Source organism: Agelaius phoeniceus, chromosome 12 (genome assembly GCF_051311805.1).
Source record: "Agelaius phoeniceus isolate bAgePho1 chromosome 12, bAgePho1.hap1, whole genome shotgun sequence".
Lineage (NCBI taxonomy): Eukaryota > Metazoa > Chordata > Aves > Passeriformes > Icteridae > Agelaius > Agelaius phoeniceus.
Window position 1 is genome coordinate 14,011,912 of NC_135276.1, and position 26,707 is coordinate 14,038,618.

The 26,707-nt window shown below is 43.8% G+C and overlaps 1 protein-coding gene across 2 annotated transcripts; it reads right to left on the reverse strand.

Annotated features, from left to right (window-relative positions):
- Window positions 1-8: 8 nt before the first annotated feature.
- AMFR (autocrine motility factor receptor) lies at window positions 9-26,028 on the reverse strand. Of its 2 annotated transcripts, none has more exons than XM_054640475.2 (14): window positions 25,631-26,028; window positions 24,108-24,200; window positions 22,292-22,456; window positions 20,356-20,508; window positions 17,150-17,190; window positions 15,336-15,468; window positions 14,708-14,841; window positions 13,171-13,281; window positions 10,108-10,298; window positions 8,361-8,464; window positions 6,266-6,400; window positions 5,532-5,615; window positions 2,886-3,070; window positions 9-1,521 (listed from the first exon to the last, which is right to left on the reverse strand). In XM_054640475.2, the coding sequence occupies exons 1-14, from the start codon at window positions 25,850-25,852 to the stop codon at window positions 1,377-1,379; spliced, it is 1,896 nt and encodes a 631-aa protein (XP_054496450.2). In that variant the 5' UTR covers window positions 25,853-26,028; the 3' UTR covers window positions 9-1,376. The 2 variants fall into 2 exon arrangements, with proteins under 2 accessions (XP_054496450.2, XP_054496452.2); XM_054640477.2 differs by lacking the exon at window positions 25,631-26,028 and adding an exon at window positions 25,213-25,592.
- Window positions 26,029-26,707: the final 679 nt, after the last annotated feature.

Genomic DNA, 26,707 nt, shown 5'->3' on the forward strand with positions numbered 1-26,707 from the left:
TACAGAAATTTACAATTTCCAACACTGATCAAGGTTTTATTTTTGTTTCGTTGGTTTTTTTTTTAACAGTAAAAACAAAACAGCTGTGTTCAAAGCAAAACCAAAGATCTCAAAAAAATTTTTTGAGGTTTACTAATAGCATTGCAAGGTAAGGCTTCCCAAAGAGTTTTATTGAAATAAATTATTTTCACCTAAACATCGATGCAATTCCTCTCATTAAATTCACCTTCACCTAAAAACCAACAGTAAAAAAATTACCAACAATTCTAGATAATACTGAGCTCCTTCTAAAGGACGGTGAAACTAGAACTCACTCTTCAGAAGTTTAAAAATTAAGTCACTGCCATGTAAAATTCAACTAGGTAAGCTAGCGGCGGCGGCGCCAAGGGGATCTCAAAAGTTCTTAAGAAAATCCAGGTTAGCAGGTTGGGCTGCAGCCAGCAAAGGTCCAGCTGCCCCCGTTCCTCCAGTCTTTCTGAATAAACTCAGGGTGAGGTTGTGGGGTAAAAAATGAAATAAAAAGCAAGATAATAGAGGGATCTCTGCACCGTCCCATCCGTGTGGTGCTGGAGTCCAGGACAGGCAGGTTTTGACTCCCTCGGCTCATGGCAACACCGTAACCTCGCCTTAGGTCCCTCTTCTTCACTCCATCCCCCTCTGTCCCTCACTTGTTCCTGGACATAAAGGCAAAGTGCAGCCCTGGGGATGAACAGAGCCAAACCTCTGCCAGTGCAGAAGAGCCCAGCAACAGTGAACTATTTTATGCGGGAATCAGCGCTTTGCTGCACAATTCATGAATTCAGGTTTTTCTGTGCTGTGTAGCCAGACAACTTCATCCAGTGTAAGAACCTCCCAGCGAGGCTCCCCCAGCCCTTCAAGCTGCTCTATGTAACACCTTGGCTGCTGAAGGAACAGGGACTGAGGAGCCTGCTCGTCTAACACAGGGCTTGCTGCAAGCTTCTAAGCTTCCTTCCCTCGGAGTAACTGGCCCTGATCTCGAGCAGAACGTGCCCGTGCACTCCGTGACCTGCACCCACAGCTACCTCAGAACACACTTCCCCAGCCTCTGCTGTGCCGTCAGCCCCATAGCTCATGCCAGCTGCAGAAGTCATGCCCGTGGTTTAGAAATTGCCTTTTGTTGTGTAGAGGATCAACGTCACATAGAAAATATTACAAAAAAGGTTAATTTGTCAGCTGTCCAAACATTATTAGACCACATGCTTTATACAGCAGAGAGGCAGCCAGCTCACTCGGCAGCACAGCCAGCTGAACTCTGAAGAGACACTTTCTTGCTGGTATAGAAAGCGCAGGGTTTTTTGTATGTAATTTATTTATTCAACGTTGCTCACGAGGAGGAGGAGGAGGGGCAGCGAGCGCTAAGAGTTTTGCTGCATCTGAAGTCTCCGTTCGGCGGCGGCAGCGAGGGTCCTGCGGCGCAGGGTGGCGGCGTCGGCCGCCGCTCCCTCGGGCAAAGGCTTCTCTGTGCTCAGCTCCTCATCGGAGGTTTTGTTCAAGTAACGCCTGAGGGAGAAAAGAAAAGATGAGCGAGCAGAACCCACCTCGTTCTGGCTCTGAAAAAAGCATTGCTGCAGTCGGAAGGGCTGGAAGGCAAACCAGGAAGAAAATGCCTCAATAAAAGTGCACACAGGTTATGTGCTCCTAAAAAAGCCCACGTCACCTACAGCAGGCTCTGCAGAGTTGGCACAAGCTCTTAGGTTTTGTGCAAGATCTTTGTGCCTGTGGGAAGGAGCCAGTTCTAAAGGTCAGGGCTGTCCTCAGCTCAGAGCCATTCACAGCAGGTGAGTTACTGACTCCCTCTGTTCCTGTTACTCCACTCCTCAGCCTCTGGCACTGCCTACCACAACAAGGCACTCCCTGATGGCAGCAGGTCAGCCAGTGACAGAAGGGGCACTAGGGGCTGCACACTGTAAGGCCAGAGGGCAAGGAAGTTGCTGCCACAGTTAACATCCCAGTGAATTTTTACACTTTGATGGCAAAAAAACAGTAGTTTGAAATTCAACAGCTCTTCAAACCAGTAAACCATAAAGTCAAAAATACTCTGTCTTCCTAAAAGATATTTTTTCAAACATCAAGGAAAACTTAAGTCTAAGAGCAAGTCTGTTTATAGGCTTATAAATGGTGTCACACCCCCAGGTATTTATAAGGCATTTCAGTGTGGAAAAGAAAAAGAGCAGCCTGACAACACCAAAGGACCCAGAACTCAGTGGGGTTGTTGTAGACCCTCTCAGGAGTGTCCCTGCAATACAAAGGAAGGGAAAACACTTGATAAAAACACTGCAGTTTTTTCTACATCACTAAAGTGCTTTTCCTTTTCTGCTTAATCAGCAACTTGATGCTAATAAAGTCTACCAACGTAACTGGAATACCAGCAATAATACCAGTGCTGGCTGGCTGGTGCTGAGCTCCTTTGGTGAGATCTAGTAAGGGTCACCTGTCAGATCTGCACTGCTCTGGGCTCTAGCTGGAAAAAGTGGTGCCTGACAGGAATTTCAGCTGTAAGAGCACAGGCAGTGAGGGCTGACACCTGTTCAGGAGCCAAACTAAAGACTGCTAAAGGACTCAGCCCAAGTAACCAGTTCTCAGTACATTCTTAGACTAAAGCCCACTGAAGCTGGAAAAATCAGCCTTTGAGTTCAAAGAGCTTTGGATGAACTGCACAGGAAGCTGTGTGCATGTTGGGACACGTGATGCTATTTCTGAGTTGGGTTTAGCAGTACAGCATCCTGAGCCTGCTGGGGCAGATGTATTAATTCTCCTTACTGCTTTTCACATCAACCCAGGCCTCAGTGGTCCAAATCCATTTGAAACCCATTCTGGGGGACTGCACCTGAGTGGCCAGAGTGGAGTTTTAGGAGGGAACATACTTTCGAGCTTGTTGCAACAAGTCCTCCTTCCGCTGAACCAGCATTCGCTGCCTCTCATCGGCTGACTTGGAAAAGCGACTTCCCCTGGCCTCAAAATCTTCTGCTTCATTAGGTTCTGCTTCCATCTCGTTGAATTCCACCATTTCTTCCAGTCTAGAGTTCAGTTCAAGAGGCACTCTCTCAGTCTAAGAGAAAAGGAAATAAAGCATACATCTTTGCAAAATTTGGGCTTCTTGGCATCGAAACAAGAAGCTACAAAGAATTGTCGTTTTCTGAGGCACTGGAAGAAACCAGAGTCTCACCTGCTATACCCAATTCCTTCGGGTTCCTTTGAAAAACCCAGCCAAAAAACAGAACAAAGCTATTTCAAACCATGCTCAAAGATCCTGTATCCTATAACACTGTATCTTTTATGCCATGTTTGAAAGTAATGTCAAAGACAAACATTAATTACTCATAATTAATGCTCTCTGAAAATGGGGCATTTGAAAGTCAGATTCTGCAGCTGACTTGACAAATGATGCAACAGTAAAGAGTTGAAAAAGCAGAAATCCACATACTAAGGAAAGAATAACAAATGTATTTGCAAAGATAATTTGTGCTCAAGAAGGGAATTTATGAGGCTTCGGTTCACTGGGTTCTGCAGCACCCAAATCATCCTGGTTTAGACTGCTGGAGCAAGGCTGGCAACTGTCCCAAGCACAGTGTGCCAGGAGAGGAGCTGGTAGCCCCCACATGGCACCTCTCCCCCCTGACAGCCAGCTGATAACACTAACCCAGAAAGTGAGCTGCTGGAGGATGGTGTGGGTGCACAGCAGAGGGGAAACAGCACATCCTGATCACACCCTGCCACACACCATCAGATCAGCCCCCGATGCAGAGATGCAGAGCCACGGCCAGAGCCAGGAGTGGTGGCATCAAGAAACAAATCACCTCAGGGAAGCACTGAAGGCTGTAGCCATCATTTGGTATCCCAGAGGACAACTCAAGCCAGTGGGATGCTCCAAGGCAGCTCCTACTGCCTGGTTTGGGGCCTTGGGCAGAGCGATGGCCGATTCCCTGAGACTGCTGCTCCAGCCCCAACAGCCCGGCCACAGCCATGGCAGCATCACAGTACAACACACAGGCTCAGGCAGCTGAGGTGCAAAACAGGTTGAGTCATGCCAAAGCCCTAGAGACAGGCCAGTAAGGCCATCTCCCCGACACAACGCCTTCAGAGAGCAAACACTGAGACAAATGTCACTTCCCATTAGGTAGGTGAGCCAAGCAGGAGTCCCAGAGCCCAAGTCAGCACAGAACAGACACTGCAACCTCAAACACAAGTTTAGGTGTTCAGCCTCTCTTAGCAAAACCACCAGTGCTGCAATTTACCAAAGTGCACACAAATGCACTGGGATGACACAGGGGCAACCACTGGACTGCCTCAAAGCACTGCCACCTTCCTGAGGAGGGAGGGAGAGCCCCATGGAATGATCCCATGGATTGTGCTGGGGACCAAGATGACCTTGGCAGACCCAGTAGAACAGGTACAGAGCAACTCAATTGCTGCTCCCAATTCCCACAGAGGTGGGCAGGGAAAAGGGAAGCTCTTTTGGGGGAAGTAGTGAAGATGTTCAGACAAGATCACTCCTTTATCCACCTGGGCCATTTGTATCAGAAGATGCAAGTTGGCTCACCTAAGGTTTGGGGGTTTTTCGTAAGGTTACAAAGATTCAAAACCCAAAAATGCTTGATCCAGACCAAGATTTTCATTCCTGCAGTTCTGTAGCTGCTTCCTCAGGCTCTTACCAAAGATCTGTACCATCACTACCACCTCTTCCTCAGCCTCAACTGCAGAATCAGACCAAATCAAAGGATCTTTTGTCTTGCAACCTGCTAACAAGGGAACTGCTACAGTTGAATTCCAGGTATTAACAGGTTGGCTCTTCAGGTCACTAAAGGCTGCAGAGAAAGTCACACCCCTCACAAATTTACTCAGCAAGTAGAAAGGGAAATTTATAAAACAGAACCCCTCAGGATGCCACTATTACAGTCAGGGAAAACAAAAGTGAAATGAGATCTTACTTTACTCACAGGGCAATTTTCTTTCCCTGCCACACTTTAGCTAGCACATGCTGCTTAGTAAAGGCCTTAGCAAAGAATAGCAAAACCCATTATTGTGCTTTGCATACAGAAGGGCTGTTATCTCTTGGTCCAGTTCATATCTCACTCCATTCCCACCAAAGCTCCCTGTGTCCTAAAGTGCTTCCTCCAGAACACAAAAGAATTCTTATACTCAAAAAGTAAATACTCCTCCTTTTAATGGAAGTGTTTGGAGATGTGTAGAATGGGAATGAGAAGAAAAAGGGGAAGAGCAAAGCTACCTGCTCTTCATATTCCACAGACAGGCATGGGCTGACCAGACATGAAAAGAGACATGATGATCTTCTGTTCTTTGTACCATTTGAGAGCACTTTCCCTCAAGGAAGAAAAAGAAAAGCACACAGATAATCCTTTATAGGGGCACTATATTCATATCTGATTTATCTGCCTGACTGTGAAATGCAAGGAAGGGCTGCCACCAACCTGACCTGATTACAGAACCAAAGGCACCTACCAGTCCATGGCTTCTAATTGTGCTTTCTGCCCATTTTTATGCCAATTTACCTGTGTGACAGTTCCAGTATCCTCCTGATCAGTACTGTGCCTTTCCACAGGGTTGTTCACTGCAGGTCTAATGCTATCTGCACGCTGAAATGCAAACATCATGGGTTTAATACAGTGTGGGAAAGAGCAAAAAAACCTGAGCTCCTTGAACACATTCAAACTCTGCCCTCTGCAATGTCAGGCGTGGTGTTCAATTTAGAAACAGATAAGTTAGCAATAAACAGAATGCTCTTTGTTGAGAGAGAATTGTCTCTGCTTCCCCACACACAGACTCCAGATAACAGTACTATCTGATGTGCACAGAACCAGAATTCAATATTCTTATTAACAGAAACACTGTCCCCAGACTGCTTTACTGAAATCTGCTGGCACTAATAAAGAACAAGGCATCATTTTGCCAACTTTCTTCGCAAAAAATCTTCCTAAGTGGTACAATTCAATTATCTGTCAGCAGAGAAATCAACTGGAAATGTTCTAAAAGCTCTGCACAAGAGAGACTGGGAAGAGCTGCTTTAACTGAGCAAATATTTGTCTCTTGTCTAGCTAGGATATTTTCAATATATTTTGGTACATGACTGAATACACAGCATTTACAGAGATTTAAACAAAGGGAAAAACAAAATCCCACTGATTCACCAGTGCTTCAACTAATTTAATTCCCCTCACTCATTATTAGGAGGCTCAGTGCTGTGATAAGAAAGAAAGTAATTTTAGGTGCACAGTTTATGACTCACCTGTGTGGGGAAAGGCACCTGGATGCGCCCTTCCAGGATGTTGTCAGTGGTGATCTCCACAGAACGAGTTAGCTGCAGATCCTGCAGAACTAAATGATAAGGAACCTGAGGGAACATCTCCTGAATCTGATGGGCCTGGAGAAAGCAATACAGTCAGTATCAGCAGTAAATAGAAGTCAGTTGATAAGTATGTCAATAGAATGAGATTAAAAATATTACCAGCTCAAAGATGCTGCTTATGATATGCAAACCCACAGAAAGAAAAGAGAAAGGAAACCCATGCTGAATGTGACTTACAGGGCAATATGCTGCCTCCACTGAAGTCAACACCCTGCAGCTCCTAGGGAGACACCACATGGCCCTGAACAGTGCCTGTAGATCCACAAAGGTTTCAAAAGCTTCCCAGCCCTCTTCTTATGACAGCCTTTTTAATAAAGGTCTATACAAAACTCATGAGTGACTGAAAGTTAGATCAACACTGGGAAGAAAAAAAACTATTTTGATTTTTGCCATATTGGTTCCAAAATGGTACCCATAAGGACAAGTGGAGTAAGTTTTAATAACCCACTCCCTCCAGCCACCCTCCCTACAAACCAGTTGAATAGGGTCTGAAAACTCAATTAAATTAAACTGAGTTGTCAGGGAACTGTTATGACTGAATTTCAAGTTGGTTAAATATTATCCAAATTAAATAAGTAAAGGTAAGAGGGAAGACAAATAATATGCTTCCAGAGTCCAACAACTAGATTTCATTTAATATTTAAATGTCCATTTGCAGTAATGCCCAAAGTGATGGAGAGGGCAAAGGGGAATGAGAATGGCAATAAAAAAAGAAAGGTGGAAGGAGTTTTGAGAACAAAGCAAAAACTCTGCACCAACTGACAGTGAGTTCCAACACAAGCAACTACTGCAAACATAACCCCCCACTGTATTAACCTATGACCAAACCAACTGATTTAGCATTTCAGCCTCTGGCTTTCCCCTGAAAATACTTCCCTAGGGTTTTTATTCAGTAACACAAAGGAAAATGTCGTTTATTTTCTATTTAAAATGTATAACACTTTAATAATCTGCTAACCTTTAACCAGCTTTCCATTAAAGTAGACATTTTAATATAAGTTGCTACTCTACTTTTGATAATACACAATCCTAGCAAAATCATTACTCATCCTTAACAAAAGCCTATTTGTGTCACTGTGTCCAGTAAAAGAAAAATTAAACTGACCTCAGATTGAGAGTCCCTGCATATTTAACTAATAAATCATCTGCCAGCATCTTTTTGATCCCTCCCTGCCTCAAACACCCTAAAAATAGTGGCCTTGCCCTGCTGATGTTTAAACAGAAGTATAGGCTATGGGTGGGAAAGACCTAATATTCAGAAAATTCCATCACTTTCATGAGACACCTCACTGAACATTTATTACCATGGTATAGAACACAGTATCTTGATCAACTCAAAGGAAATAGCACTTCTCAAAAAAATGAAGTGTTTCATGGGGCCACATCTTTTTCTTTTTGTACTACATTCGACTTTTTATGGATGAATTCAACAAATATGGAATTTTATCCTCTACGCTTCTATCATCATCATGAACCAGCAAAAGCTGAGGGTGCTAGAGAGCCCATCTCACACTGATAAGACACTGAAATTGCTATCTTGAAGCTTTGTGCTATTAAAGACTAAAAAATCAAATCAAAACCTATAGAATGGTTTGATCAGTTACTACTTGACCAACAGCTAAATTCTGTGGTTACAGACTCACACCCTTTGGTGCTGCAAGTTGTCACAGAAGTACTGAAAAAGAGCTGAAGAAGTTGCACTAAGCAAGCTGAGAAAAAGTCTACTCATCTACCCAGGAAGTACAAGTCATTCTTCTACCTCATTCACTTACCTCTAGACCTGTTCTTTTATGCTGGCAAATCTGAACCCAAATATAGCCCTAACTTGACTGAAGTAAAGCTTCTCTCACTCAGAAAAACAGCTTTCATCTAGTGTCTAACCACTGTTTTGACTTCCTTCCCCTTTATGTTCTCCATTTCCACGTAACCCCTTCCCCTACACAACACAAACAGGAAGGCTGAGGTGCAGTCTCACCATAACATTGAGCTGGGAGTTGCTGGCTTGTGCAATTCCAAGGATGTTGGTTGTGTGCATCACTTCCACAGAAAAACTGGGCAGCCAGCTGGCAATTCGGGAGCCTGGGAGTAAGAAATCACCAAGAAAGTCAAGAAAGAGGATGAGAATCTCAGCAGGCCAAGTACTTCTACATGTATTTAACATAAATCTTTATATTCCACAAGGTATGTGCAGGGAGTTCTGCAGTGCAATCTATCCCTAAGGTCTCCCAGACATGGAGATGGCTGGAGTGAATCAGTTCCTGCCCATACTCTCTTCAAAAACACTGTCATAGCGCTGTAACTATCTGAGGGCTGCAAAAGGATCAAGGAAGTAATACATCCTTGTTTTCTTTTTTAATGTTCCTATTCAAGTGAAAATTAAAATAATCCAGAGTCAAATCCAGCTCTGGAATATATGAATAAATCCAGCAATTTTACAAAAACAGGACAGCTTCTAAGAAATCTGAATCCAGGCCCAAAATGGGTCATCACTGAGAAATACTACTTCAAAGGGACACAGAGTAACTGAACAAAGGGACTGCTGCAATTGTGTGCTTCAGCTCAACAGAGTAGGGCACATGGGTGGCTCCCTCCTCCTTCTGTGCTGCCAATTAAATAAACTCAGGCTTTGCTCTATGCCACTTCTCCTTCTATCTCCATGGTAATACTGCAGGTCTCCAAGACACTGGAGAGCACTGGGGAGGACAACCATCAAAAATACTGTGTTATTCTAAATATAAATGTCCTTTGGAGACCTAAAGCACCCCACAAGTGGAAGCCATGCAGAAGCTATCAGCCAGTTTCCATGTACCTAGAAATTGTCTGACCCTTCTCTGCCCACGATTCTCCAATCTCCAAAGATTTCAAAACAAGCACAGATGAGAAACAGGTCACTGTGTAAGTTTGCAGTGAGCATTTCAACTGCCTCATGGGAGTTCCACAAGGGCAGAGCCCAAAGTTCAATATCTGCAGTACTGAAATCATCTGAGAAACACCAAGAGTGCCATCAAAATCTGGGAGACTGTCGAAAACAGCACTCACCAATACCAAAATTCTAAGAAAAATCTGGAAGACAAACAACATAAACTGCCTTTTTCAAAACAAGTTGTCTCCATACACAGAACTTCTTGTGGCCTGGAATCACATCTGCTTTGAGAGTACTTACAACACACTACTAAAAACCCCCAAATATTTTAAACTGTTGTGGCTACATGATTCCTTCTGAGACTAATCTTCTGCACCAAACCAAGCATTGCAAGTGTCTTATAAACTGAGTGGCAAATGGACTTTTGACAACTACACATTAGCTAGGTGATAGGGAAAAGACTGACTTTTAGACTGCACCACAGAGGACTTTTTTCCTCCTCTTTGACTGTTGTTGATTAACCATCACATGGTAGCAAAAAAAGACACAGGAATTTCCCATTCTGCTTGTCAACATGGCACACAAGGAATAAATGGCAGTAACTGAAGCTGCTGACCACAACAAATCCAGAAAAGGGGAGCACTTGTACAAAGTCTTTCAAGAAGTCTCCACAACTCTGGGAAACCTCAGAGCTCTTGCAAAAGAGCCACTGGAAACACAGTGGTGTTGGACAAACACAGGCAGAGCATGGTTTGAGTTCCAGCTGAAGCATAGAGAGAGCTCCCTTCTAGAGAAGGCTGCTCCTGCTCCCCTGGTTCATGTGGGCACCAGCAGCAGGTGTCAGATGTGCTCAGCTCACCATCAAAGTGGAAGAAGTGATTGTGCTGGTTCAGGCGGGGTCTGCCTTCTGCTGCTGCCACAGGCACCAGGTTCTCATCCAGATTCTCCCTCTGGTGATCCTCCCTCACGTGGTGGCTGTCAGTGATATTCAGAGACATTCTGCAGGTGGGGCAAGATGTGTCTTGTTCCAGCCAGGACCTCAGGCACGAGCTGACAGGAAAACAGTAACACTGGGGTGAGCTTGCAGTGTTTTTCCAAAACACCACTGTCACCAGTACATCAGGCAGCTGCAGCATATTCTGTACACAACATCAACACATGGACTGCTCAGAGATACCCTTAATGAGCTTAATTCATCACATGGCCCTCCTGATGACTCTGGCATAGGTTTCTTATTACTTTCAGCTGAAAATACTCAAGTGTCTGCTTTTTTATATAAATGCATGCAGATTTATCACAAGCTTAAAACATTCTCCAAGCTTGCTGTCCTTCTAGCTCAGAACAAGCAAGTTTTGCCTGGAAGGGAAAAGAAATCAGCTCTTTTCTCTCACCATTCCCAAAAGAAAAAGGCAAAAACCAACTGGACACATAGTTAATGTATCCTGACACATTTTCATAGCAGTTCTGCCTGTGATGAGGCAATAGCACCTCCAATGTTTTCAAATAGCTTTTCAAAATACCAATACCCAAACCACAAAAGTCAGTCCCACTCCAGCAACCCTCTACATAGATATTTACTAAAACTAACAATTCTGTGCCATTACAATCCTTCCTTAATTCTGAAATTTTCTGTCCTGCAGAAAGTGAGAAGTGTTTCAAATGCAGGCTGAAACACTCAAAGCAGTGCATGTTTTTTGATTCATGCTGATATACCCAGCTGCAGTATTTGTTCAAGTTAAACCTAGTTTTCAGTGTGGAAGAACTGAATTTCACAGGGCTGAACACTTCTCAATATTGTAACACATACTTCACATTTTGCAGGGTGGGTTTTTTTCCAAAAGTTCTCAAAACACTTTAGAAAGGTAAAGACATACAAAAAGATCAAATAAACCTGTTCCCAAAATTGTGTATTTGTAAACAAAATGAAGGCACAGATCACAGGTTTGGGTTGAGAAAGCAAGGGAAAAGCTCTAACTGCAGGACTATAGTGAAGTCAAGGATACAAGCATTCTGTTCAATTCCTGAAACTTTGCCAAAATGCTTTCCATCATCTTGCAATGGAGGGATACACAGTGATGGGTTTCCCAAAAACAACCAAAGCATCACAGCAAAAAACTGCCACCTTCCACCACCTTGGTCAGCAGCACAACCAGCATCCTGGCACTGGCAGTGCTGTCCAACATCACCTCCCTGACCACTGGAAACCCACCCTGCCCTCAACAACTCACACCTCTGCTGAGCTGTACTGCAAAGGTCACTGGGGAAACAGCCAGAGTCTCCCAAACTGCCACCAGGCTGCTGCTCCTCCACAGCTCAAGAGCCAAGATGCTGGAATGGACACAACCCTGTGTCAGCTGCATCAGCACCAGAGCCCAGAAGCCAGCTGTGGTCACACCCTGGAAACCCACAGCACCTTGGGAGGAGGAGGGCAAACAGCAGGTCAAGGCTGGCCACCTTTCAGAGCAACAACTCTTGAACTTGCCTGCTTCCTAGAAGGTAAAGGAGAGTTTCAACATGCCTAAAAGAGTCACACAACTACTCCCAATTAATTTCCTTAATATTTGGGCACAGGGCTGAGCTCAGCCACACAAATCTTCCCTGCCACCTTCTCTTCCACTCCAAATAACTCATGTGGAAAAAAAATCCCACGTAATTGAGAATGGACACAGTGTTCAGCCTGTTGACAAAATCACCAGGCTTTTATGAGGAGAGAAACCACTCTCAGGTTGTAAATAGAGTTATTAGCTACATCTGATTTTATATGCAAGCCGTCCAGTGTAACATGTTCCCTCCCTAAAAGCACCAAGGAGTGTAACTCGATTCAGAACTGTAATTGCTTCAGAAGAAAAATACAAAAGGATCCTTTTAAATACAGAGAAAATGTCATTCTGAAGAGAAGACCCTGGGCTTCTCAAGTGCTCAGCAGGTGATTAAATATTCACATGATTCAGTAGCACTGGAAAAGGAGTTTCTGCTATGGAGGCACATTATCTCATTAGAGACTTCTTGGAACACAGATAAATATTTATGGCAAGGTTTGTCATAAATGACAACAAATTAGCACACAGATTACAACCTCTGGTTTGACAGTTACCAGAAAAGCAAAAAGCTATTTACAGAAAGTAACACCACAGGGACAATTTAACTGACCTGCATATTCATCACATGGCCCTCCAGAAACACCTGTTTCTCATTTCATATTTAAGCACAGGCATGGAAGTGTAAGCACTGCTACAAAAGATCGAAGGAAAGTCACATCCAGCTCAGCACACTATGTCCATAAGCATATGCTACTATTCACTACTGAATGAGTGTAAGAAGGAGTGTATAGAGAGGTTCTTTGGCCAAAAGTCTCCCAGTTCTAACTACCAGCTCCTTAGGGACCATTGCTGCTGATTTGGTTAACCTCTTTTACAGCCCTGATGGACTCATTGCCCCTTGAAACCACAGATTCAGACCTGGCCTCCACAGCTGTCCTGGGGGACTCACCATCATGTGAGGATGCACTATATAAAAATACTCCCTGATTTCTCCTTAAAGGTGATACCTGGAAAGTATTTAAGGATTCAGCTCTAATTTTTCTTCTTCACCTGAAAATGAACACAACCAGCACACAACAAATCTACTGACCTGTGTTTGAGAAACTCAACACTGGTTACCCACTAGCTGACAAGGTTAGTTAGCTGACACACTTAGTTTGGGGGAAAACAAGTGCACCAGGTGGAACAACCCAAACATGAAAATGGCTGGAGTGAAAAAGACCTGTACTTTGCTGTCAGAAGCAGACCAAGACAACCCAGGCAGCAAGCACCCATCAGCTCTGCTGTTAGTTTGTTACTGGTCATCCCACGGTGAATTCCAGCCATGCCCATCTCTCCCTTCCCTTCTCAGCTGGGTGCACCTCTCCAGCCTGCACACCTACTTGTGGAAGAGGTGGCCACAAGGGAGTTTCCGTGCAGACTGCATGGAGTCCCAGCAAATGGCACAGTCATCATTGTTCACTGCCAGCTCCTCTGGTGTTGCAACTGCAAACCTGCAAAGAAGAAACAGGAAGAGACAGAAGGAATGACTACACAAGCTCAGCATAGCCTCCTCTCTAGAGAATCCAGCAGTGAGAAAACCTTACCCCCCATGTTAACTTTTCATTAAGAGACCTATGCCAACAGATTTGTTATTTTTGATTTGTTATTTTCCAGGCTGCACTGCAAAGGAATACACACATACACATGCCTATGATGCCTTTTGCAGGCACTCTTTTGCACATCTCCTCATACATCCTAAGTGCATAAAGCTTTGACTTAGTACCTTCCAAGAGCCAATTATATGATCATTTTGTTGAGATCCTTAAATTATAATCTGTATAGATTTGGTTTATGTCATTTTTCTAAATGAGTTTTAATAGCTGCACCCATTAAGCTGTCTGCTTGGGATCATAAGCATTTATGGTGACTAATTTTGGCCTCAAATTTTGCCATTCCCATTTGTCTTGACTTTTCTCCCTGGTTTTTTAAGCTACAGTGCCATGTAAGCAGATACTATACAGTATCCAAACACAAACAATATAGAAATGAGTGGTGTAACAACATTTCACAGCACTGCTGGTGTGGAATATATCTGAAGAACAAGCAAGTTATTAAGATAAGAAGTCTGTTACATATGCAACTCAAACACCTTTGTGAACAGCTCAAAGGGGTTCAGTGGCTGCATCTTACTGGAAAGAAACAATGCATTGTGGATGAACTTTATTATGCAGCTCTTAATGTAATATCACAGCCATTAAACAACTTCTCAAAAAAAAAAAGACTCAGGAATTTCTAGACAAACCAGCATTCTCCACCTGGACTACAGCAGCAGGATTTAGCAGGCATCCCAATTTCTCCATATGACCTCACTAAAAGGGAATGGACTAAAGTACTGCCAAAGTGCTCCTAGCTCCACTTTAGGTAAAGTCTTAAAGTTGGCTTCAGGTTTAGTAAATACACTGGTAAAGCTAGGCAGGGTTTAATTAATATTTTGATTTCAGTCAGTAAGTGAATGGCATGGCCTAATGAAATTAAGAGCATTGATTTCTATCACAGCCAAAGCCAGTATTTGACAGCTAAAACAGGCAGAGCTCTTCAAAGCTTCTGTCACCCAACAAAGGTAGCAAAAAAATACAGAAGAAATACTGGTCAGAGGAGTTCATTCTTTTGCCACTTTATACATTACCAGTAATGCTGCCATTATACAAGTCAATCCTACCTATCTGTTAAACCCAGAAAGAGTCTCCCCACTAACAAATAAAATGGGTAAAAACACACTCCAAGTGTAGAGACTTAAGGTCAGGTTTGGAACACTGCATCTGTCCAGCTTACACCATGCCACTGTGTATCAAAGGAACATAAAAGAATCCCGAGTTCTTTCTCGGGATCCTCTCTACCAGATCTACATCAAGACTGCAGAGCAAGTGAGGGGCTGACCTGGCCTCCATGTTTCCAACCACACGCAGGTAGTTCTTGTGCCGCCGAATTCGCCGCTGCACCTCGTGGAACAGGTAGCGCAGCTGCATGAAAATCACCAGGCTGGCCATGGATAACCAGATATTGCCAAACAGCTTGGGAAAACCACAGAGCAGTCATTACAAACAAGCACCATGAGAAACAAGAAGCTGCATCAGGTGTTAAGAGACAAAGAAATCAAGAAACCAGCCCTGAAGAATTTCTCTTTTGTTGGGTCCATTCAGACCAACCACCCATGTTCAAAGGTACTACCACTCATTACCTCTTCACAAAGAAATTTGGTAGCACAGCATTTATAATGAGAATAAGCTGAATTCAGTCCTGTCCAGCTTAGCATCTCCTGCTGCCAATGAAATAATTCAGTCTGGTATTACTCAATAAAAAAAGCTAATTAAACACCTACTAAACAGATAATTACACACAGTAGTTAATACTCCTTAACAAAGTTATTTGTGATGACTTCAACTGCACAGGAGGAAGTAACTTCTCTGTAATATCTGGTTTCCAAAATAAGCAAAAATATGTGTACCCAATACCCTTTATTTTAAGGCCAGTCTATTTGTTCAGCATTATGTCCAGTATTTCATACCAGCATATGAATATGATGCATCAAATCCAGGGAAAGCAGGGTTAGCTCCATGACAAAATCAGTGTAGTAGACGTAAGTGCCCTTGCCCTCCCACGTTCCTTCATGGTTGAGATCCCAGAGATGAACTACATATCTGCAAGAGTGAGGAAATTAACATTATTCCTTTTTGTTGCTGTTAAATAGCATCTCTATAATTGAAACTATTTTGTCCATTTTTCAAAAACTTCTAGATATAGATTCTTCACCTTTCCGAGGCCCTGTACCCACAGACTGTGCTCACTCAAGGGGGACTTCTTTTAATGTTACTGGTTTCAAACAGCAACATTTTAAAAAAGCAAAAACGGTCGATGCTTAGCCCACACTGGCACTACAGACACTGCCAGCTGATAGAAAAGATGCAGCATTTGCTAAAAACTTCAGGTAATGGAAGTCAACCTTAGGACTATAGCAACTACAGAAGCACATTTTTCAGCACGTGAGGTGTTTCTTGGGTGAGTCACCAGAGCTCAGTGTCAGACCTGAAATGCTGACAGTGACCTGCACAAAGAGGCTCCTGCATTACACACCATGTCCCACATATGCACACAGAGGTGTGGTGCAGGTACACATGCATGGGACTTTTTCAAAGCAAACCTTCAAGAGACCAGGGCCTTAAAACAAACCCTGTAGAATGACATTAAGTAGCATCTATCAAACCTCATCCAGCAGCACCCATCCACTTTAATGCATGCCTCAAGCCATACCACCCACTAAGGCTATCCATGCATGTCAACCCCTATCTGTAAAAAGCACTCCTAAAATGCATTTCCATCTGTAAAAATCATTCTTAAAATGCTTCAACACGTATTTAATCCTCTGTACTATCCAACATATCTGCCAACTGTTTACTAGCTGGCTTTAAAAGAAATGTTTCTGTCCTGTAACTACTTAAACACCAGTACAACCTTTTATTCAAATAAAGGCTTCAGGATAAGACACACACATCACTCACATAAAACAAACAAAAAAGTCAATTGCAGAACTTGTGCTTAAAAAACAGCACAGGCTAAAGCTAACCACCTTTTTCATCTCATAGAATCCTGCAACAGTTTGGGTTTGAAGGGATCTTGAAGATCATCTCTTTCCAAACCCTTTGGCTGCCTCATGCAATCAGGCCATGACCACTTCCAGGATGGGGCATCCACATCATCTCTGGGCAACCACTCACTGTGCCAGTGACTCACCAATCCCACAGGGAAGATTCTTTTTCCTAGTATCTAATCTAACCTTGTCCTCTGTCACGTTTGAAGTCATTCCCTCATGCCATGCCCTTGTCCAAAGTCCCTCTCCAGCTCTCTTGGTGCCCCTTTAGGTACTGGATGGGGCTCTAAGGTTTCACCAGAGCCTTTTCTTCTCCAGGCTGAGCAACCCCAGCTCTCTCAGCCTGTCTCCATGGCAGGTGCTCCATTCCTCTGAAAATCTCTAAGGACTCTTCTAGACCCACTCCAGCAGGTCCACATCCTTGTCATGTTGGGAGCCCAAGGTGGATGCAGCACTCCAGGGGGAGTCCCATCAGAACAGAGCAGAGGGGCAGAATCCCCTCCCTGATTGCTGCCCACACTGTGGGGATGCAGACCAGGATGTGGTTGACATTACTGGGCCGTGTCAAGCTTCTCATCTACCAACACCCCCAGGTCTCTCCTTAGGGCTGCTCTCAATCTCCAAACATGCATTTGCAATTCAATGAGGTAATTACCTACACCTCTTACATAAACATGCTATATGCACTACCATCCTGAACACACAGCCTGTAAAACAGAACTTACAGAACTTACCGTAAAATCACATGAGCAGTTCTGACTGTCACCAGCAGAGACTGCAAAAGAGGAAGAAAAACCCAAACATATTAACAACATTCTGGCAGGGACAGTGGTGCAGATGCAGGAGCTCAAGGGCTAAAATACAAAATTCATTTATTGCACCTTAACAAGTCCCGTGAACCAATGGTCACTATGGGTGACTGTGTGCACAACATACCTGAGACAACCTTGAAGCTTATAAATAAATATGAAATAAATTGTTCCAAAGACACCATGCTTTTAAAGCAGCCACTAGTGTTGCTGCTAAGTGACATTTTTTCCCAACTACAAAGGAGGTATTGCCTTTTTCAATTATTATCACTCAGCAAGTGTTGAGACCACAATCCCACCAACTACCTCTCTTTATCCCACTTCTTAAAAAAAATAACTGGAAGAACTGAATAATAACAGAAATTTGAGGAAGATAATTTCAAATCTTCCCCCCCACTTTGCTGAGATGTAAATGCTGCAAAAATAACTTCTCTCTTTAATCATACTTATGTTTCTAGGCTAAGTACACAGAAAAAAACCTGAGTCTATCAGAAAGTGTAAGATCAGAAGTGTAAAGACAAGTCACCAAAAAGGTTAACTACATTTCCATGGACTCTCATCATCTAAGAGAAGATGGCCCCATCACCTCTCTGTAATCCATCAAGCCCACAGTGCTCATCTCTTATTCTATCCTCACAGTGAAAAACACCAGACATGCTTCCCCCAGAGACTGCCCACACCACCCTGTAGGTAGCAGGGGCCAAGTGACACCGAGATGCAGGGGATTTACAATGAGCAACTGAAACCACTTCTGTGAAACTGGTCTGGTGGCATGCCTTCTGCATAAGTACTGTGAACAGGACAGAAGAACTATCAAAACCACTAACTTCCCAAAGTAGCAATAAGCCAGTTAGTTTGAATAATTTTTTCCATCTGTAAAAAAGCATTCCTAAAGTGCTTCTATGCCTATTTAACCCTTTGCAATACCCAGCATATCTGCCAGCTGTTTACTAGCTGGCTTTAAAAAAACCATGCAAAGATATACAGACTGGACACTGCTTGCTATACTGTAATTCTTGAACACCATATATTAAGGCAAAAAAGATTAATGTTTACTCAAAAATACAGGCAAGTCCCTACTCAGCTCTCTCTGGGCATTTGCACATTTCACATCCACCTTCTGCAGCAAAAAAAAAAATGCTGACAAGCAACAGAGAACAAGGGGAAGTTACCTAAAACACAAGAAAAACACCTATATTGCTTTATTGAAAACCCTGAGCTAAATCAATGTTTGCAGAAGAGAGATTAATACCTTAATGTAACTTAATGTAATTCATTCACACTAATGGAATACACTTGGCAGGGTCCCTCTCGAGGAGCATCACACAAGCCACCACCAGAAAAACATTTCAGTCTCAAAGATTTATTGTTTTTTACTAAGAGCTTGAAGTCTGCTATGAGGTGTCACTGCCAGTACTTGTACGGAAAGAAACCTAAATATTTTATTTCACTCACATAAGTTCTGGGTATTAAAATCAAGGAAATTACTCATGATTGCCCAATCCATACAGGGAATATTTAAAATGTTCAAAAATGGCAAGATATTATACAATCTCCTATGAGAAAAGATTAAACAGACTAGAATTCTTTTGCTTAGAAGGAAAGGCAGGAAAGAACAGGCAAAAGGATGATAAAATTACAAATTCTATGAAAAAGATTAAACATTATTCCCTGCCCATGGCAGGGGGGTTGGAACTAGATGATCTTTAAGATCCCTTCCAACTGAAATCATTCTGTGATTATCAAACACAAGATTCAGAACAACTCAAAGAGGACATCTTTCATCTACAGAAAGCCAAGTGAATGTGGAATTTGTTGCCTTTGGATATTACAGAGGCTGACATACAAACAAGTTCAATGAATGATCATACAACTTTCCAGAGTACCTCTGGGACTATCAAACACAATGGGTTTGTACAGCCCTCAGCTCAGGAATGTTCTCAAACACCAGTGGCTGCAGTCACAGCTAGGAGACCCTTACTTCTGCATTCCCCACTCTTCCACTGACTGAGCCACTCCTTCATTAATCAGCACACAGAACAGCTCCACTGAAATGAACAACTGGGCCCCATCCTGCAACCCCCAACACCCACACTACCACACAGCACAGCTCTGAGGAGGCAACACAGGCACCACAGCACTCCCTGATTAACCTACCCTGAGCTGGTGCAATGCTGATAATCCTTCTGCCAAGCCAAGATAAGAGACATGACACCAAAGAGACCCCACCTTTCAGAGACACTGTTAAATCTTCCAATACCCTTCCACTGTTTCATTACAAATCTGGTCTTGCATATTCTCATATTCATGGAAAAATAAAGAGACATATTGATAACTGAACTCTGGTGTGACAAGCATCATATTCTCCTATTATCAGCTGTTTTCCTTCCTGCTCCCTAGCTCCAAGTATGAATTCACGATAGGAGAAGGAAAATAAATTGTACATGTTATTTGTTATCTGAACTAACGATGTGCTAACACAACATACTTGGATTGGATTCCTCTCCTTTGTTAAAGATTATCACTTCCTCAGGCAGAGTGCAACAACCCACCACAACATCAAAAACACACTGGTGCTCACTCCACAAACATACTGGTGTTTAGTGCACAGTGTTCAGGAGTGCACAAAAATGCTTTGCTCATCTCAGCTGAGACACAACTCGTTACACAAACATAAGCAAAAGCCATGAGTATGCCTTAAGGAAAGGATGTCTCACTCCTTTTGGGTAGAAATGAAATAGAAAATACAACTTCAGAGAAAGAGGCTGAAGTGCACATTAACTTTCATCCACACTCTCTCCATCTCTCAGGTGCTGTTTCATCAACCCTTCTTGCAAGGCTCATGAAGCACAATCATTACTTTTTTCATAAGCTGTCATTTGATTTCAGGATCACCTTACAGGTCTACCCTCTCATTCTCTTCCTCAGACTAAGATTTTTTTCAGGGTTAAAGGCTAAAGAGAGAAAGCATGCCAACCTGGCAACTTCTGGAAAACAGGGGAGGATTTGTTTGTGTCTTCAAAGTTTCTTTCTTATGGGAATTAAAAGCAAATCCATCCTATACCAGGATACCCCCAAGTGAGGGGTCAAAGGCAAAGCAGAACCCACAACACACGTGAAGGAAGTCTCACCTCTGCTGCCATGAAAGCCAATGTGTGCATGCCATGGGTGTAGCCAACAACTCCACAGACCACTGCTAATCCACAGCAGGACAGGAGCATGGCTATGAGCAGGGCCAGCACTCTGACGTGGCTGCTCATGGGTGTGGTAGGAGAAAAGGAAAGCTGCAACACAAATACATATATATGTGACAGTTTAAATGAGTACTTCATCCACCCTGCCTTCCATTGTCACCTCACCAAACAAGACTTCATTCAGGAAAATCTTTTGCTTTCTAGCATAAAACCAATTTCACAATACAATGTTGTAATAAATTATGAAGAATAAAGCTAAACCCACACACTATCCCAAGGCCTCATTCATGTTACTGTCATTTACAGTCACATTTTAACAATCAGTTATTATTTTTTTATTTACAAGTACCATGATTATTTGAGCTGTTTAAATCACCTGTGCAAGAAAACCAGAGACACAGTAGCTTCTGCACCAAATCCACAGCATCTGCTTAGGATTTATATGCATTTTACAAAGACACCTAACCTAAAACACAGTCTTCAAGCAACGTTTTGCCAATTTTTCACCAAGCAGCTGATCTGAATTTGTCCAGCTTGGTCTTCCATCCCATAGTTCTTCCACTGTCATTTACTTCTGGAAGAAAGAGATGTCTACCCAAAAAACCATTTAAGCTGCAGCTAGAGACTGCTGAACAGACTCTGCTGAAAACCAGTTGTCTCATTCAATAGCATGCAAAGTGTGCTAAATCTCTAAACTACTTTAACAGAGGGCTACACCTGGTCTGTCTAAATCAAAGGCAACCCAAGTGGATGTTGGTCCATCATCTTTTTTCCAGGGCAGGATGAGAAAGACCAGGAAGCTTCACTCTGCCCCACTTTGCCCAAAGCTTCACTCTGGTCTGATTTACAAAGTCGATTCCCATGTTTTGTTTTTAAATGGGTTCTTTTTTAATTCTTTGCATCTGGTTCAGCTCCACGTGCCCCATCTTCACAAGGCAAATCATATAAGTATCATTTGTCCAAGCAAAAAACAACTATGCATGCTTTGAATGCAAAAATAATATAATAAGGATTTCTTCCCAAGTGAGCCATATTCTTTCACAGCTTTCTGAACAACACTAAAAATACCAGATGACTGCCTTGCTCACTGCTGTCTTAATTTTCCTAACCCTAGCCAATGTAGTTTCAAGTTTAAGTGCTTAGCTACCCATGAATTAACAGGCCTTACTGGACATTATTAAAAAAATCACCTGCAAAACCCAGACCTACCAAAAAAAGATTCATGGATTCAATTCAGGTAAAACTTCTATGCCAGGAGAGAGGAGCCTGGGAAAATGCAGGCCCATTATAGTTTAAAGGCCAAGATTTACTGTTTAAATTACAGTTTCTTCTTTCTTGCTTTCTTAGCCTTCATTTTCTGCATTTTTACCTAATTTATTCCTGGTATTAACAGAAAGTGGGATGTAGCTTAGAGAGAAAATTGCACAGTATATTGTAAAGACACTGGCAGTCAAAATTCAGTATATGTAAGTGAGTGTGAAACCTGAGCACAGAATCTGCAGAAACAGGCTCCACAGGCCAATCCTAAAGGGCACCAATCTAAGGGATGCTCTGTTGTTAAGATGTCTTTACTAAGGAGAGCTATGAAGCCATCTCATCCAGTTATGTAACAGTAATTACAGGGCACATATAAGGAGCAATTTATTACAGAAAATAAGTATCTTCAGCTCCATTTGTCTCATGGGAAAACTGAAGGAGTAAGATTGACATTGTACTTTAAAGCAAGTATTTGAAGCTAATGGGACGTGCACGTGTTCAGCACCGCAGGGTGTGGAAAAGGTCTAAATGATCTGTTTGTACCTTATCTGAGCCAGTGCCTGAGCCAGAAACAGAATCTGCATGCCCCAAAAGACAGCCCTTAATCAAAACTTACATATTCAAAGCGATCCTTGCAGAGCTGAACCATCAGATGGAGAAACACAAGTCCAGAGAACCAGAGGCACCACATCACTACTTCTTCCACTGTCTGAACATTCAGCACACCAAAAATGAAGATAAACTTGTAGAAAATGAAATTCCAGAATTTATCCTTGAGATGCTGTAATGGAAGAGACTCAAGTAAGAAACATATTAAAAGTACCAGCAGACCTTACTGTCTATCTAGTTTCTTGCACCATGGCAGCATAACTGCGCTACACAGCACACAATGCAGTTTCCTGCTATATTCCTAAAACAGTGCTCAGCACAAAGCAAGTCTGATTTCAGTCTGATTCTTCATGCCCAAGCAACTCAGCTACCAGGCTGCAAACACACAGTCCTCTCTGCTGGAAGAGCTACCACAGTTAGTTATTCAAGGTGCCCGAACTGCCTAGCACCTTGCTTCCAAAAATCTGCCAAAAAGTACAGATGATTAAGAAAAGATGATGAAGTCTATGCTTAAGAATCACAATGCCTACAGTGGAGAGTGAAATAGATGAGCAATGAAAATAAAACCATTCCCACACACAAAAAGTAGGGAAGAAATAATATGATGTTCTCAAGCAGCAGACAGCAAGCCAGCTTGGAGGGGATTAAAAAATTTATGAAACAAAATGTTTTGTTAAAGTACACAATGAAATCACCAGGAGTTTAGTTAAGACAGGCCCTGAATTCCTTAACGATGCTGCTGTTTTGGGCTCGCCAGTATTAATAAGCAGCTTTCCTTTACATGACAAACTCCCACTGTCCAAACACAAGTGGATCCACACTGCTACTGCTTTTCACTTCAGTCTTTAAGGGGGCAGAGAACATCCTGGAAACCATCACCAGTTAAAATTCCACATCCTTATAGTCAACATGGACTGGAGAGAAAATCTGGCCCACTGCAGTTTGATAGTGTCTTGGTTTTAATACACTTAGAGCCTCTACAAGGTAAGAATTACAAACACAATAGGCTTTGAGAGCTCCACAGTTATTAATGAGGCTTTGTGTGCCTCAGTTCTGCATGCCAAAAATCATCATGGCATGATTCCTCCTAAAGAACTCTTTTTACAGATTTTTTTTTAATATGTGAACACACTCCAAACCACTGCTCCTGCATTTACACAAGCAACTTATGCATTTGCCTTACTTTAAAAAAAAAATATATAGAGATACTATTCAAGGTCCTGCTGCTGCCTTCATCTTCTGCAGGATCCTGTTTTTAAAAACTCTGGGCTTTCATAGCTCCTTTGCTGAACTTTTACAACCATTCTCACATAGACAAGAGCAGGACTAAACAGCCTCAGTTTTCTGTCCTGCTCACCTCCTTTCTCTGGGATTTTCTTGCCTTCTCCCTCTTAAACCAGCAATGATAAACCATTCACTCAGTGTAGGAAAATGGAAAGCACTTCTCCAGCAGTCAAGGTAAAAAAGAAGAGGGAACTCAAAGCTGCCAGTGCTGACAACTACAAAAAGCAATGGAGAAATGCTGCCAGGTGCAGGCAGGATAGAGAAGAACACGTTACAAGTGTTTTGAAGTGAGGCATGCTTGTAAGAAATCTAACAGAGTTCATTAAAGACACAGGATTTTCAAGTTGACTGTAGGCTTATAAAGTACAATAAGAAAAATTCCCTTCAAAATAAACCAGAAGCTTGTGGCTGTGGATATACTAGCTAACCAAATGGTAAGACATATACTGTAAAATTTTTTTCTTGTGCAGTTTCAGCAATTCCATACAGAAAATCACATCATTTGTCATATTTTACAGTTTCCTTGTTTGCTGTCTCACCTGCCTCTCACTGACACGAAGAGGACCAAACACCATATACTGGATTAGCTTAGCAACCAGCATCAGAAAACAGCAGGCAGTGTTCACTAGTACCTGGAAAGAAATAAAGCAGTCAGTGACAAATACTTTTGCCCTATTTAGAAGAAGGGAGAGAAGGGGAGCCTAACAAAACCTGCCATTGTTCACAGAACAGTATTAGTTGCCTTTTCTTTTGATGAAATTTAAGCCTGACCTCTTTCAAGACACATGAAGTAGCTGATAAGTCTTAGCTTTTTTTTTTTTTAGAAATACTAACACAGTTTGGTACAGCAGTAAGGCCAACAAACTGCTCTACCTCTTCACAATAAATTATTTCATACAGATTAACAAATTTCACAAAAGAACATAAGGACAAAACTTAGAGATCACCAAGATGGTAATTTTGTTTAACATATGGCAGATAAGAAAAATCCAGTTTGAATCTGTTATTACAGTAAGAGGATTCAGAGGTTGCCTCAAAACGTGCTGAACAGCACACACCCCTTCAGTAAAAACACTTCTTGAGGTTTCTTGGAAAACTTCTTAACAGCAAAGTAGCAAGAAGCAGAAGACATGGGCCTGGGAAAACTGACATCTCACATTTGGCAAAGGCACTTGTAATTAACTTTTGACCTTAGCAGGACACTAAAAAGGTAGATGATGAAGAAGCTTTGCCCTGTCATTTCCAATGGATGTAACTTCTCCAGGATTCTTAAGGCTGTGAGACCGTGTTTCAATAGGATGAATATGTCCGGTATATTAAAAAACAGCACCTCAGTCAAGCAAGTATGTTGTGAAGCAGATGTCCAACTACTGCCACCTCTGAGTGACAGACAGATGAAAAGTTCAACAACAACAGCTCAGCAAGGTATCCAATATCCCCTTGTTGAGCCTTTATTTCAACTACAAATCAGTGAGCCAAAATTCATAAACCATTATGAGGTTTGGGTTTTAAAAGGTACAGAAATTTTTTTTTTCCTTAAATGGTGAGAGTGTTTCCTCTTACCTACAAGACTTTCAGTGCTATTTAAAAAAAAATAAAATAAAGGCAGCAAGGCTTGGGCTCGAATACCGGACAGCCCCTTACACAGATTTTTGGCAGAGCAGGTCGGGCAGTGCTTGGCGAAGCTTAAGCCCAGCAAGCGCCTGGGTCCGCGACAAACGCTCCCAACAGCCTCTCCCAAAGCCCCGGGCAGGACGAGCGGGGGGCGCTCGGGGAGAGAAGCACGAGCCGCGGGCTGAACTCCGGGCGCTCGGCTCTAACGCTGCCCCACCGCCCCGGCCAGGCACGAAGGGAAGCGGCGGCGGAGGCGGCCCATGGCGGGCAGGGGAAACCCAGCCGAGCCCCCTCTTCGTTCCGCGAGCAGTTTTCAAACAACAATAACGAAACACTCCCCGGAGCCGCCCACCGCCCCCCGGCCGCGGGGAGGTGCCGGCAGAGGCCGATCCCGCTGCCAGCCCCGCAGGCCGCGGGCCCGCAGGCCCCGCCGCCGCCCCGGGCTCACCCAGACGCAGAGGCTGTCCGAGAGCAGGTAGTAGGCGACGTCCAGGGCCCGCGGGCCGGCGCAGCGCTGAGGCTCGGCCGGCTCGGTGCCCGCCGCCCCGCAGGGCGCTTGGCTGAGAGCGCGGTAGGCGCTGAGGCCGGCGCCCAGCAGCGCCAGGGCGCTGAGCGCCGTGTAGGTGCGGAGGCTGGGCCAGGGGAAGCGCTCCAGGAACAGCAGCGGCATCGCGGAGCCCTCGCCACCGCCCGGCCCCGGCTCGGCGAGCTCCCCCGGCTTAACGCCCGCCCCGCCGCCCCTCCCCGGGGCCGGGCGAGCCGCCCCCGCTGGAGAAAGGAAAGAGACCGGGCCCGAACCCCCCGCCCCGGCTCCGGGCGCCGCGTCCGCCCGTCACCCCGCGCGCTGAGTCACGGCCGGGGCGGCGCTTCCACCGGCCCGGCCCTGCCCCGCACCCCCCCGCGCCCGGGACAGCGGCCGCACCGCCGGAGCCGCGCGTGGGCAATCAGAGGGGCCTCCGGGAGCCCCCCAAGCTACAGGCAAGGTGGCAGAGGAGAGCGCGTAGAGACTGCAGGAGCCCTGCGCCCTTCCACAGGCAGCCTGGAACAAGAATTAGTCTCAAAACTACTGTGGAGTTAGGTGAGAGGTGCTCTAAAGTGCCAGGGCTCAAAAGCTGCACTCTCCTCCTTGTTCTTGCAGCACTTGACTTCCAGTATTCCATCTGCCCTTCCTTACTTCCACAGGCAAAAAGAGTTCTGTTTTCCACTGCCCTGCTAGCTTTATTTCCCCTTGCTGGCAGCTAAGAAACCGTACATTCTACTCACCATCTGTGTGGGCCTTCCATCCATAGGACAAAAGTGAACAGCCCTTGCACTACCTTTCCCAGCATTTTGCAGTACATTTGCCATGCTGCACAGCTTCAATTTGACCAAAGCACCAAGCTGTCAGGATTGTTCTGTACATTGCTTCCCAGTGCAGATGGCAGCAGAGCCAAGCACTTTGGCAAGATTCAGTTCTCTTGGCAGCTGGCACTCTCCAACCCTGCCTTCATAAGAGGACAGTGCACAAGCAACAGTGCATCTTCTG

What these genes read in the sequence shown, in the direction of transcription:
- AMFR (XM_054640475.2), bottom strand. Translation starts at nt 25,852, where the DNA reads ATGCCGCTGCTGTTCCTGGAGCGCTTCCCCTGGCCCAGCCTCCGCACC. An exon ending in TGCATCATATTCATATGCTG is followed by an intron (nt 14,842 to 15,335) that starts GTATGAAATACT and finishes GGTTTTCCCAAG; the next exon opens with CTGTTTGGCAATATCTGGTT. An exon ending in ACTCCCAGCTCAATGTTATG is followed by an intron (nt 6,401 to 8,360) that starts GTGAGACTGCAC and finishes TGCTTTCTCCAG; the next exon opens with GCCCATCAGATTCAGGAGAT.